Source organism: Protopterus annectens, chromosome 1.part0 (assembly GCF_019279795.1).
Source record: "Protopterus annectens isolate FY-2018-M chromosome 1.part0, PAN1.0, whole genome shotgun sequence".
Taxonomy (NCBI): Eukaryota; Metazoa; Chordata; order Ceratodontiformes; family Protopteridae; genus Protopterus; species Protopterus annectens.
Genome location: NC_056725.1, coordinates 1,917,860,169 through 1,917,874,446, shown reverse-complemented (window position 1 = coordinate 1,917,874,446; position 14,278 = coordinate 1,917,860,169). Strand labels below are relative to the sequence as shown.

Sequence of the window (14,278 nt, the reverse complement as noted above, 5' to 3'; positions counted from 1 at the left end):
GCTTAGTTCGTCTGCCAGAGTATTCAGCTTTCCTGGCAGAAATTAAGCTTTTAGTTGTACTTGATAACTCAAGGCCGTGTTCCACAATGCCATGGCTAGTCTGCAGAGGGGGTAGGAATGTGTACCCCCAGGCTTGTTTATGTACCAAATAACCGTGGTGTTGTCTGTCTTTATCAGTAATTGTCCTGGATGATGGTAGTCCTTGAAGGCTGTCAAAGCATTCTGTACAGCTAGCATTTCTTTTTGATTTATATGAAGGTGCATTTGATTTGGGCTCCATTTGCCCTGAATGCACTTCCCTGCCATATGAGCCCCCCCCCCATGCATAGTCTAATGCGTCTGTAGTTAGGGTTTGGGCGGCAGGGGGTGGTGTGAATGGCAGTCCCTTGTTCTGGTGGCAGGCCTATGCCCACCATAGAAACTCTAGGTGCAGGCAAGGTATGATAGGAATAATTGTTTCCAGGCTGTGACAATGTTGACTCCATAAACTTTTTAAGTACCACTGAAGTTTCCACATATGCAGTCTTGCATATGGAATTAGAAGAATGCAGGAGGCCATGAACCCCAAGGCTTGCAGTATTTGCCTTGCAAAAAATAGGGTTTTTGTGGCCACCTGTTTGAAGTAAGTCACCAAATGAATTTGCTTTTCTGGCGTAAGGAAAGCCATCTGGGTAGTTGTATTCAAGCTTGCGCCCAGGAATGTAATTTTTTGAGAGGGTACCAGTTGTGATTTATTTTTGTTTATAGTGTACCCTAAACAAGTTAGAACCCTTTTTACAAATGCCAGATGTTTTAGAAGAATGTCCTTGTTTTCTGCCTGAATTAGACAATCGTCCAGGTATGGATATATTTTAATATTTCTTTGCCTGCAAAATGCAATTACTGGAGCCAGGCACTTTGTGAAGACCCTGGGTGCACTAGATAAGCCAAAGGGCAGTGCAGAGAACTGGTAATGCAAGTAGCCTGCTTTGAAGTGGAGGTATCTTCTGCAAGATTCCCTGATTGGGATATGCAGGTACGCCTCTTTTAAATCTAGAGTTGCCAACCAGGCATCTTTGCCTAGCATAGGAAGTAACTGGTGAAAAGTCAGCATCTTGAATTTTGGAATGTCCAGAAAAAGGTGTTTAGAGTAGATAGGTCCAGAATTGGACGCCATGATTTGTCTTTTCTGGGTACCAGGAAAAGTCTGGAATAGAAACCTTGTCCCTTTTCCTCTTCTTTTACTAGCTGAATAGCCCCCATGTTCAAAAGGGAACGTACTTGTTTCTGGGCCTCTGCCTACTGATTTGGGGGCAGGTCTGGCCATCCGTTTGGAGTTGGCAACGTGTGGAAATGAAATCTGTATCCCTGGGATACTATATTTAAAACCCATTTGTCCTGGGTTATAAGTTGCCAGTTTTTTGCATGAAGAGCCAGTTTTCCCCCCAAATGGGCGGCTAAAAGGTAAGTGCTTGGTAACTCTAGAGGAAAGTCAATGAGGCTGCTTACCATAGGGAGGTGTCTTGTTGTTTCCAGATTTGGAAGAGGAGGCATCCCATTGCTTAGCTCTGAAAGTCCCTTGGGACTGAAACCTGGTGCCTTTGGAATGCCTGGGTTTGACTTGAGTGGCTCTCAAAGGAACTGGAAAGGACCAGTTCTTATTACGCCAGTGCCTACTAAATCTTTCACAGTTTGCATTCATTTAGCTTTATCTTCCATCTTTTTTAGAACTTCTTCAGCCTTGTTACCAAAGAGATGGTCCTGTTGCAAAGGAGCATCCAACAATTTTGCTGTAACATGATCAGGCAGAGATTGCTCTTTGAGGCCTCCAAAGAATCAAAACCACATTGCAAAGTATGTTTTCCAACTTGTTCAGCTGAATGCAATAGATCCTGTAAATCTTTATTTTCCACACAGTCAGAAATCAAAATAATTTCCTGTTTAAGCAGTCCCATGATATGCTGCTGATATTTTAGCATGCAAAATTCACATTTTTAGCAGTAGAATCCTTAATGCCCTTGGGGCCCTGAGAAATGGTTTCAGGATCAGCAACAGAATTTTTGAAAAGGAATTTGTAGGAGTCAGGGACCCTGTAGTATCTGTTTGGCTTACAAGGAGCCCATGGCAGAGAATCAGGAGCCATACTGGATTCTGAAAACACATCATCAATAATGTCTAGAACAGGAGGTATAGCCAAAGACCTATGATGAGGAAGAAGAAGAAAATCCCTAAGCCTCTTTTTAGATTCAGAAAAATCCTGACTTTCCCAATGGAAATGTTCCCTTAAGGTATGTAAAGTTTCCCCAAAAGAAAAATCCTCAGGGGGAGAAGCAGAAGGAATGGAATCCTCTGCATCAGAGTCCTCACAAGTAGGTATAGACAAATCCTGTTCATTAGAAGAGTCAGAAGAAATAGAATCCTGTTCAGAAGATTCATAGTCAATTTCTGCACTAGGCCTCTTTGAAGGTGGGGATTGGCTACCCCTGATTAGAGTAATTAAATCTTCAGCCATTTTGATCATTTGTTTTTTAGGCATAGGGGCCTGCAAATGTGGCCTAGGCATCATTTTTTTAGACATAGATCGAGATTTTGGCCTTAATATTGAAGACGGCATTGGTTTAATATACAACTCTGTAGGCCTGAATACACCCTCAGAAGCCGGTGCCTGCACAGCGGCTCTGGACCCATCCAAGGTAGAGACATAATTAAAGTATCTCGCGGCATACCGGACTCCAAATGGGTCTCAGTAGAGGCCTGTGAATCAGAAGTAGCAGGTATCAGGGGCTGTGAAAGCGCCTCACTGAGTACCGGCGAACTGGCGACTGGCTTAGGAGAAGTGTCATCAGCAGTTTTGGACCTCAACGGCCTGTCTCTGTCTTTTTCTTTGCATTTTTTAGGTATTACGGTAGTCAGATTGCTAACCAATGTCATTTCTGGATAATTAAACCATGATCCAAAATATTTATAAGCAAAAATGTACCAACGTTGATTAAATGAAGCACAGAACCGACAGCATGGTACATCGTAGTCAGGGCCTAGGCAAGGAATACAGTACAAATGAAAATCTTTATGAGGTATTTGCTTCCCACAAGTAATACAATTATTAACTTTTACTGACATCGGTAAGGAGCAAGAAAAAGTTTCCCCAACGGGCTACTTAGCTTTTTAGTTGAAGATGTTGGTTCTGAAACTCGAAAACGAAAATTTCAGGAGTCGGCCGACCAGCACTTTCGAACTGCTTCTGGCACCGGGTGGCAAGAAAGACTGATGTAATGGCATCGGCTGCATGTTTTATACCCCCTGACGACCTGACATCATGGAAGAAGGGACAGCATCCAACGCAGGACCCAAGACTTTGTTAATCAGGCCGACTGAGGGCAACTTGCCAGCAGATTATCCAAATGTAATGACTTCAACAGTGAAACATGAAGAACATCCTTTTGTGATGAGGTGTGCCACGTAGAAGGATTTCCTGACCACTGTGGCGATGTGATTATCAAAGGCGAGACTACTGTCCACCTGTGTCCCAAGGTCTCATCACACTTTTAGTGTTAAGTAGACTACCGCCTATGTGGTAGTTCATGGGTACAGAGTTTTTACCAAAGGGGATGACAATGCACTTTTTGGCATTGAGCTTGAGACCATGGCTTTGACACCAGGCATCTGTCTCAGTGAGGCCCTTTTTGTAGGATGTCCACATAGTTAGGAGTTTCGATTATGGCTCCTAGTTTGCAGTCATCTGCGAATTTAGTTAGCCAAAGACCTTCTGTGTTAGCCTGTATTTCAGAGAAGTAGATACCAAACAGGAGAGGACCCAGGACTGAACCCTGTGGTACTCCACTTGTCACTGGTCTGAAGTCTGATTTGGAGTCTGCTACTTTCACAGTGTGGGTTCTGTCAGTAAGCCAACTGGCAACCCATCTTGTGACATAAGGATTTATACCTATTTTAGTGAGTTTATCTATAATTCCAGTGTGGGGTATGGTGTCGAATGCCTTGGCGAGATCTAGATAGGCTGTGTGAACCACCTTACCCTCATCTGTGGCTTTGGTGACTGCTTCAAAGAAGTCTATCAGGTTTAGGAGACATTATCTGCCTTTTACAAACCCGAACTGTGTGGGGTCCAGAGTTTGGAGATTTCCAATGTCTTTGTTTATGAGTTCCATGATGATATGTTCCATGGCCTTGCAGACCAGGCTCATTAGGCTAATGGGGCGGTAGTTCCTGGGGTCTGTTGTGGACCCCCCTTTGTGGAGTGGGATAACCGTCGCGGTGCACCATTCAATGGGCACAAAGCCTGAGGTGAGGCTATGATTGAACATGGTACTTAGGTGGGGTGCCAGCTCATTCTGTAGTTCATGTAGAAGGCAGCCTGGGATGTTGTCAGGTCCCATGGATGCTGTGTTTTTGTCTTTGGAGAGTGAGGTTTTTACCTGTGCAGCTGTGATTACAGGAACTTTGCATTCTTCCGTTATAAAGATGGGCCCTTTAGGGGGTAAGAGGGGAGTAAAGTTAGCACTGAACTTATCTGCCAGGATGTTGGCAATATCAGTTGGTTCTGTATATTTAGTGTCATTGTGCTGTAACTCAGAGCAGATCTGAGTGTTGCCATTGAGATTCTTGACATAGCTATAGAATGTTTTGTGGCTGTCTTTAGAATCAGTGGCAATTTTGTTTTCATAACTAGCTTTGGAGGATTTTATGAGGGATCTCAGCTTCTTACTGAGGCTGACCAGGGAGTTCCTCCAATCATGGGATTTCACTCCTTTTTGCAACAGTTTCTTTCTTCTGTTGTAGAGTTTGTTTATGGCAGAAGACCACCAAATTGGCTTCCTTTTTTTGGAGGATAGCATCTTGGTTCTGTTAGGGATAGCATGATCCATGCACTTGTGTAAGTGCTTATAAAGTGCATTTGTGTAGAATTCAGCAGTTGTACCTCTATTGTCCATCTGCATGGGTGTCATGAAGTTTGCCACTTCTGTCTTAAGAAGCGTGAAGTTGGCTTTGGAGAAATTTTTTACGGTTGTTTTCCTAATGGGGGGTGAGAGCAGGATGTGGATGTCTAGGGTGATTAGCTTGTGGTCGGATCTGACCAACGAGGAGCTGAACTCTGGTGTGGAACACCGGTCGCCCATGTTGGTGATGACCAGGTTTAGGATATTGCTGCCCCTGGGGGGAGGGGGTGTGTGGATAAGTTGATCCAAGGTGTTGGAATTGATGATTTCCAGAAAACGTTGAGCAAAAGAGTTGGTACACGAGTAGTTTTCCCAGTTCATAGTGCGGTAGTTGAAATCACCCATTATTAGGGTGTTGAGTTGTACCTTAACATTTTCCATTGTATCAAGAAAAGAGGAGTGGGAATCCTGGGGCATGGCGGGGGGTCTGTAGCAAGCTACAATCTGGATTACGGTTTTGGCCAGAGTTAGTTGAACTTAGATAATCTCGGATGCATTATGCTGAGCAACTAGCTTGGAGGTGTGGATATCCTTAATGAATATGGACACGCCTCCACCTTTAGTGTTTCAGTCTGGGTTTGGTGGCCGAAAGGTGTGGTATGAATTACAGCCTGGTAATGCAGGAGTGCTCTCTGGAGACTTGAACCAGGTCTCTGTCACTGCACAGATGTCGATGTTCAAAATTTTAAGGAGTGCCTCGAGTGAGTGCATTTTGAGGTTTAGACTTCTAGCATTGAGTAGCATTACCCTCAGATTTTGCTTGCTTGTACCTGTTACGGTGGTGAATTTGTCATTTGAACCTTGCCTAAAAAAGGCATTATAAGGGTGGCAAGAGCCTTTGCCAGTATCCATAATCCCAAGGGTGACAGGTGCAGGCCATCTCTGGCAAAGCAGTGTGGTCTGTCGATTATGTCATCCCAGGCAGACAGATACTGGATTCCCTTAGAATGACACCAGAAGCTTAGCCATTGTTAAAGTCAATCATTTTGTCCTTGTACTGTGGTATCATTCTGGGTGATGGCAGGATGCTACTCAGGGCTAGGGTCATACCTGCCTGAGCTACAAGATCAGAGAGCTCCTCCATGTCTCTTTTCATGTAGTTCAGGGAGGTACATCTCAGGTCATTTACACCAACATGGACAATGACAGAGTCATATTTGTCCTTGTTGTGAAGTGACCTGAGTGTGTGCGTTACCTGGTGGATCATGGCACCCGACAGGCAGCTGACAGTAACCTTCTCCTTGTTTAGCCTGGTGAGTGGAACATCAGTGTACCTGACTATAGAGTCACCTATCACTAGAGTGTTGGGTACGTTATGCCTTATGGGCTGTAGTTGAGTGGCACACTGAGTATTCGGGCTATGTGTCATTGGGTTGTGTTGGGGGTGGAGGTTGCATGCATTTCTGCTTTGGAGGTCTCGGTTGCTTGGGCAGATTTTTACTGAGAGCCTCCGCGAATGTAGGTGTGTGTTTTGTGCTTCTGTGTATGTGTTTTGGTGGTGTAGGTTTTGAGGGACTATGTTCAAGACACAGGGTTTATATACCAGTAAGGATGGAAGAGTTAGAAGATCAAATTACTACTCAGCCCCTGCTATTACCCAATCACTCGTACTACAGAAGATCAGGAGGCCTTGTTACTCTTAATAATAATGAAGATGGACTATCAGCAGAAAATGGCTGCCAGAAACCCAGGAAACTCAAACAAAACTACCAGGCCTAGACAACAGGCCTCTATCTACCAGAGCAGAACACAGAAACCTCACTTTAAAAGCATAGAAAGAACACTCACAAAAAGAATATACAAGTCTCAGTATGAAAAAGCAGTTTACAATTTAGTAATTAAATAAAAATGCAATTACAGTAATGCACAGTATTACAGTTCCTAGCTGTAGCCACTAAATGAAAGTTTTAAACAGATCAAGGAGCAAGCAGACTCTAGAGATTTTCGCAGAATGTCCAGATTTTTCCCTCATATTTTTTTGTCTGTTTTTCATAAATTTGTGGTTTTCTGGCAAATTGTTGGCTAATTATTAAAGATTTAAGTCAGAAAATAATGACATATATTTGAGTTTTAGATTTTATATCCTTCAGAAAATTCATTACAATGCAAAACCTGTTATTGTATAAACTTTCTAAGTTTGTAAGAGCAGTATTTAAAAATTGTCCCTATTTTTGGGCCATTGTCCCTGCATTATTTATGGCTTTGTCCAGATTTCTTGCTCTAAGAGGTTGACAGATATGCTATCTGGAACTCAAGATGAGCAAACTAATCAATAAGTACAAGAAAACCTCTTTATTCATAGCTCCCACACAACAGCTGTTTTCATTCATCTCATGGGGATTATTTAATCCTAAAATGGTACTTTCCTGCTCAACACTTCAGGGATAGTGCACGATGGTTTGATCACACACCTAATTCAACAGTACCTCAGCAATTTTTCACAGAAATATATACACTACAAATCTGGTTTCATTTAACAAACCACATTACTGGATATAATATAAGGAAATTCTGCCCACTTTTAATATTTAGGAAAGCCACCCATGTCGCACTTTATTCTTCTACTGCAGAAAGCAGTCACCTACAAGTCACACTGCTTCTGAAAGACAAAATCATTAGCATTCAATCTCTCATGCTCAGCTATGAGTCTTGATGTGAGATATGCAAAAAAGCAATCACTGTAGGGCAGAATACTGCATCCTATAAAGTCCTTAGTAATGGTGCTGATATATTACACAAACAAAAAACCTACAACCCGTAGCAGTAAAGAGAAAGGAAGAGCAGACACATTGTTGGTCTCCCTGTCAACAATTACTCTGTAAAATTAACGTAGCTTGTAAACCACTGCTAGTTTTTAGTACTGAAGTTGAAGAGAAATTTCTCTGAAGTTAGCTAAGCCACACTTAAAGGAAGGCAGAGAAGCTGATGAAATGCAGCATTACTCTTACACTTACAATGTCATACCACAGGGGTTACACACAAACACAGCATTACTCTTACACTTACAATGTCATACCACAGGGGTTACACACAAACACAGCATTACTCTTACACTTACAATGTCATACTACAGGGGTTACACACAAGCACAGCATTACTCTTACACTTACAATGTCATAACACAGGGGTTACACATCAGCACAGCATTACTCTTACACTTACAATGTCATATCACAGGGGTTACACACAAACACAGCATTACTCTTACACTTACAATGTCATACAGCAGGGGTTACACACCAGCACAGCATTACTCTTACACTTACAATGTCATACCACAGGGGTTACACACAAACACAGCATTACTCTTACACTTACAATGTCATACCGCAGGGGTTACACACCAGCAGAGCATTACTCTTACAATGTCATACCGCAGAGGTTACACACCAGCACAGCATTACTCTTACACTTACAATGTCATACCGCAGGGGTTACACACCAGCACAGCATTACTCTTACACTTACAATGTCATACCGCAGGGGTTACACACCAGCACAGCATTACTCTTACACTTACAATGTCATAAGACAGGGGTTACACACAAACACAGCATTACTCTTACACTTAGAATGTCATACCACAGGGGTTAAACACAAGCACAGCATTACTCTTACACTTACAATGTCATACCGCAGAGGTTATACACCAGCACAGCATTACTCTTACACTTACAATGTCATATCACAGGGGTTACATGCAAACAATAAGTACATGACTGTGTAAGTAAATATGTGCACTTCATATAAAGTTTACAAGGACATGCATAAAAATGACCTCTGCTAGCACTTCTGCTGTGAGTCACTTGTGCATATTCATCTCACAGCACAGAGGATTAAGTGTGGCAGTTAGTTAATATAGTGAACTAAGGCCATTGTGAGCTGTTATAGAGTTACTGCTTGAAGTCCAAGATTTGATTCTCTCATTTTCCATTTGTCTATCATGTGACACTGAGCAAGTCACATAAAAAGGCAGTGATCTAAGCAATTGGGAAATCAGGTTAGGTCCTCAGTGGCCATCAGGACCATATGCCTAGCATGGTGACCTATGACTACATTCAGAAAGCAGCAGACAGAAAGTGTTCTTTTTTTCCTGTCACAGCTAGGATGATTTTTTTTATTATTAAAATGTTTTTGAATTTCCCAATCATTATGTTGCAAGATCCACGGTGTCCATGAAAGAAGTACAATACAACAAATTTCTCAGGAACTTCAAAGAATAATCATACAGTATTATGTCATACCTTGGTAATGGTTTAGTAAGCACTGCATCTCCACAAATGCTAGCAATAGCTTGCTTGTAAGCAAACGATACTTAACTAATTCAGAAGTTCACATCCTAACTGGCAGTACTATTATAAAGTAACACCATCACAAGACTGGCAATTAACATCTTCTAGAGGCTTTACGCTGTATGTTAATGGTGAAAACCCTTGTCTTGAATGAAAACACTTTATTTTTCTACTCAGAATATGAAATTCTGAACCTACAATTCTTGACCATGAACTAGGAATCTATTTTTGAAAATGAACACCCACATTGCATTCTAGCCTGCAAGCCACATGCCACATCTCAAAGGTAACTATTTCAAATATTGGGACCCCCTTTAGTGAGACCCACAATGCTGAGACTGAATAGCCAAAAAGCAGACTCATATACACTAAGTCTGAGATGACCACTTCTGAATGGGCAGCTTGTGCTATTGGACTGCAAGACTGGAGTCCCCCCAGCTGTAAAATGACATTAAAATAAAAAGAAAAAAGAAAAACAAAATAAAAAAACAAATGCGAGTCCCAGAACTTCGCGCATACATGTTTGCTGTGTTCCCAGAATCCGGACTGCTGCACACAGGAATCCAGACTGCTGGTAAACCAGTCCAGATTAGGAAGACAGCATTCGGACAACAGAGATCCCAGATGTCTATGCAGTTACAACTGCAAAGACTGGAAGGGGATTGGACTGCAACATCTGCAGGCTGGGTAGCTTGCTCTCATGGGAAGGAGAAGGACTTTGCTCTCGCGGGGCTTTTTTGAAACAACTGAACTCCTTGCTGCTGCAGGAATGTAACAAAGGGCTTTCACTGGACTCCTTTTAATGAAGCTGACTTAGGTAGGGTGTGTGTGTGTGTGTGTGTGTGTGTAATGCCCCAGTTAAATATACCTGGTGGCTAGACTCAAACCCTGTACCTTGGGAGAAGGTAGCAAGAGCTTGAATTTCCTACCCACCACCACTTGTGAAAATTTTACCCCATATTTTTGTTCTTGTGAAATTTTTGCCTCATATTTTTGTTCTGCTCTGTTCTTGATAAAATCTGTGGTTTTCTGGATTTTTAATTCACTAAATAGACAGGCATTTGAATTTCAGACTTCATATTCTTCAGAAAGTACATGGTAACACAAAACCTTTTATTCTAGCAATTTTCTGTTTATAAGATCATTATTTGAAATCTGTCCCTATTTTTGGGGCTGCATTCCCCCATTATTAGCTTTGTCTGGGTTTTTTGTGCTAAGAGGTTGAGAGCTATGGTGAGAACTGAATTCACTGAATATGTTTGGGGGCTGTATTCCCCCATTATCGGCTTTGTCTAGGTGTTTTGTGCTAAGAGGTTGTGAGCTATGGTGAGAACTGAATTCACTAAATGATAGCCATTTAAGTTTCAGTCTACCTGTCTTTCAAGAAACAGCTGATTTGGCATAGTGGCATGTTGCTCTGACTGTAGTGCACAGGGTCCTAGGTTGAAGTTTGGCACTGAAATGCATGGTGGTAACATAGTATTTTATTCTAGCAACTTTCTAAGATTATACAAGCAATGTTTAAAATGTGTCCCTAGTTTTTCGGCTTTTGTCCCCCCTCCTCCAATAAATTTTGGATTTTTACAGATTTCTTGTGCTTCAAAGTTGAGAGATACAGTTGAGAGGATTTTACAAGGAGCTGAGAGCTTGAAGAGAAGTTTAGTGCTGTTTATGCTGCATTGTTAATAGTACAACAGGTAGTGTACTTGCTTTTGATGCACAAGGCTGTGGGTTCTACTCCCATAGTATATAAATGCATAGCTGATACTGTACTGTGTTGTACTTTTAAAGGGGGTGGATGCTGCAGTCCTGAGAATGGCGGAGATACCTAGTAATGATGTACCTGTTATCAGTTTGCCATCCATTCCCTATTGCAATATTACTAGCTTATCAAATTTTTAATGTAACATAGGCAATTTAATCCTCAAAGGTGACAGGCATTTTATTTGTAGATGAAACAATGAAATATAAAGTTGTTTGCTAGCAGCAACCTCTTCATTAGTTACAGATCTCTTTAATGTGGAATTATTTAGATAAATGTTTGCTTCTGCAGAGACTGTGAATATTTACTGATACTGGTGGATTGTAGAAGTTTGAGTAGACTTTTATGAAGGAAATGTTCTGAATTGGGCAGTTTTGTCATAAATTGGTGCATGGCATTTTGTTTCATTGTTTACTAAAATAATGTTCAAGACAATCAATTTAAAATGCCCTCTAACAACTGTAGTGTACTATACAAGGAATATACTTTAATACAATCAGGAAGGTGTATCAAAGAACACATGTATGTTTCCTGTGCAAGGGGCCTATGATTTGAAAACAGCCCAAAGTTAACCTTTATCTGCCACTGGCCAGATGTATTTTCTTTGAATGTGGATTTCAATGCTGTTTCAATGAATGTGAGTTTCAAGGGCAGAGAAGTTTTAATGCTAAGTCTATTTTCATTATGAGACTGCATTGCTTTGTTCAGCAGATGTCTATTAGTGTTTGTGCTGTAAAATGTAAAATAACACTTTTAAATGAAATCCAAAGCATTGCAGAAGTAAAGCAGTATGCACATTACAGTGTTTATGGTAAATGGGGCAAAACAGTCAAGTAATGGGACATTGGAATAGCTGCAGGGGGAGGCCCCATTTGACCATGATTCTGTGAGGGGGGAAGGGCAGCAAACTCAGACACCCCGAGATGGACTATACCTCTTAACTGTCCAGATTTTTGCAGAATTAATAGATTTTTGCTTCTTATTTTTGGTTTGTTCCTCATAAAATTTGTGGTTTTCTGGTAAATCATTTAGGAATGAAGTCACTAAATAATGACAGACATTGAGTTTCAGAATTCATACCCTTTATAAAAATGCATGCTAAAGCAACACCTATTATTCTGTCAACTAAGTTTATACAAGAGCAATTTTAGTACTGTTTTTATGTTCCACCAATATATTTGGCCTTGTCCAGATTTCCTGCGTTAAGAGGTTGAGAGGTACATGCAAATAAATTGCTTTATAGAATTAGGTATATCCAAACCTCTTAACTGTCTCCAATTTTGGCTCAAAATGTTGCTCTCCCCCCTAATAATCCCTCCACAAAATGGCAAATTTGGAAGAAAACATGGAGGGTTTACAATATATATATATTTAATTTCAGAGATGGTGAGGGGCTTGTCCCCTACATTGGGTGGATGCAGGGGAAAAAAGTTTAAAGAAGTAGAGCAATTTTCCATATTCAGTCTTCTGCATTTTCAGTGTGTGTGGGTTTTTTGCAGCATGTCAGAAATTGGCGTTTCAAGTGCAGATATTTCAACAGGGAGGGCATCTTGAATCTAAATCTTGTAACCATGTCTTCTAAAATGAAACTGATAAGTGGATTTTGAAAATGCACTCTGAACCTGCTGAATCAGAATCTCTTCCACACACCTGTCATTCTATATCTTAAACTATGAGTTCTGTCATCCCCTCAAACACTATTTCCAAATTATGTTTCAAAAGACAGAAATACAATCTCCAATATTTTGTGTTGTAATGCACCACTATGTAACTGGAGTGGAATGCCGGCCTTCTGGACTAACAGCAGTATAATGGGACATCCCTTCTATGTCAAACTCATAGCTCGGCCCCCTAGATTTCAGAAATGAGACACCAGATTAAGGATAATTAATGGCACATGTCCTAGACCATTATACCACTCTGCATAATAAATTCATTGCTACCAAGTATATCCTAATATCCAGTGTCAAACAATCTAGGACCTGTGAATATGAACTCTAAAGCTAAAATCTGATACCTCAACCACAGCCTGTGCATACAAATTCACACCCAGCATCTATAATTTAACAAAAGTTTATACATAAAATTATAAGTTTTCTACTTGTCTGTGGATTTTTAATTTGGACTCAAAACTTCTTTCAAAACAGAGCAATGCATGCTGGAGACAGCTACTCAGTTTCAAAACTTGACACAGTTTGCAGCATGATTCATCTTGTATTATTTATACATTTATATAGTACTTGAATTCTGGTATTCTCAGCAGTCTGTCCACGTTGCAAATAAGGGAGAAAACTTTCTTTAATATAACTATATGATTCAGTTTTATAATCTGGTGGTCCCACAAGAAAAAATAAGTTAAATCATGCAGCTCATACAGCATCTTTTCTCTCCATTATTCTTTAACACACATAATACACCATCGGTGTAAACTGATGTGTTCATACACATCTATGCTACCAGCAATAAATAGTCCTGTAGTTCCTTACCTTGAATTTGTTACCCACACTAATGAAACTAAGCTTTCCTGTTTTTTGTTTATGATCCCTGTTGTTGTTGGTCGTCTCAAACAGCTGGCTGACAAATCTGTCCTTTGATTCAGAAACAAGCGACTCAAGGGACATGTGTAAGGCGTCGTTATTCTTCTCAACAAACTTGGTCTGTTAACAGAAGATCAAAAACAGTAAGCAGTATACGCAGAATACATAACCTGTGCCATTGTAGATGAAAGACTGGAATTTAAACATGCTGTTTCATTACAGATACTCTCTTACATATACTGTGGACCACAGGACATGTTCACAAGTTCCGTTTTATAAAGGCTTTCATTTTAAACAGTTTTCATAATGTTAAAAGTAACTTTCCATAGTAAAAGTCTCATCATAAGCTGTCTTAGACAGTTAATATAGTTTTAAATGGCATTGCTGAAGCATTTCCTAAAGTCTCTGTAGCACTTCCTGACTTCTAATCTCTGTTACACATTTCTACTCCAGTCTGCTGACAATCTCAGTTCCCATCATCACTTACTTTATGCACTATACATTTTTTAGAAGCAGTTGGCAGGTCAGTATCACTGCATGCCTCAGGAAGCAATGATGGAATTTGGGGATCATTACTGACACAGATAGGAAGTAGTTTGTATTTATTTATTTTATTTTACTTACTTTTCTAATTAATGCTGCCTCCCTCTTCACAATATAAGCATTAGATATGGTAAAGAACAGGGCATGAGAAGTTCTTCTCTACATGTGCATCTAAGATGGCCTCCCATCTAAAGCACTGTACAGGCCTGC

At 40.6% G+C, this 14,278-nt stretch overlaps 1 protein-coding gene across 1 annotated transcript in view; it reads right to left on the bottom strand.

The window, feature by feature from the left end:
- The window catches only part of MYO6 (myosin VI), a 692,995-nt gene that overhangs the window by 317,383 nt on the left and 361,334 nt on the right, over nucleotides 1-14,278 (bottom strand). The window contains exon 13 of the mRNA XM_044077058.1: nucleotides 13,475-13,645. Within this exon, the coding sequence (XP_043932993.1) occupies nucleotides 13,475-13,645 (171 nt within the window). The remainder of the gene's footprint in view (nucleotides 1-13,474; nucleotides 13,646-14,278) is intronic.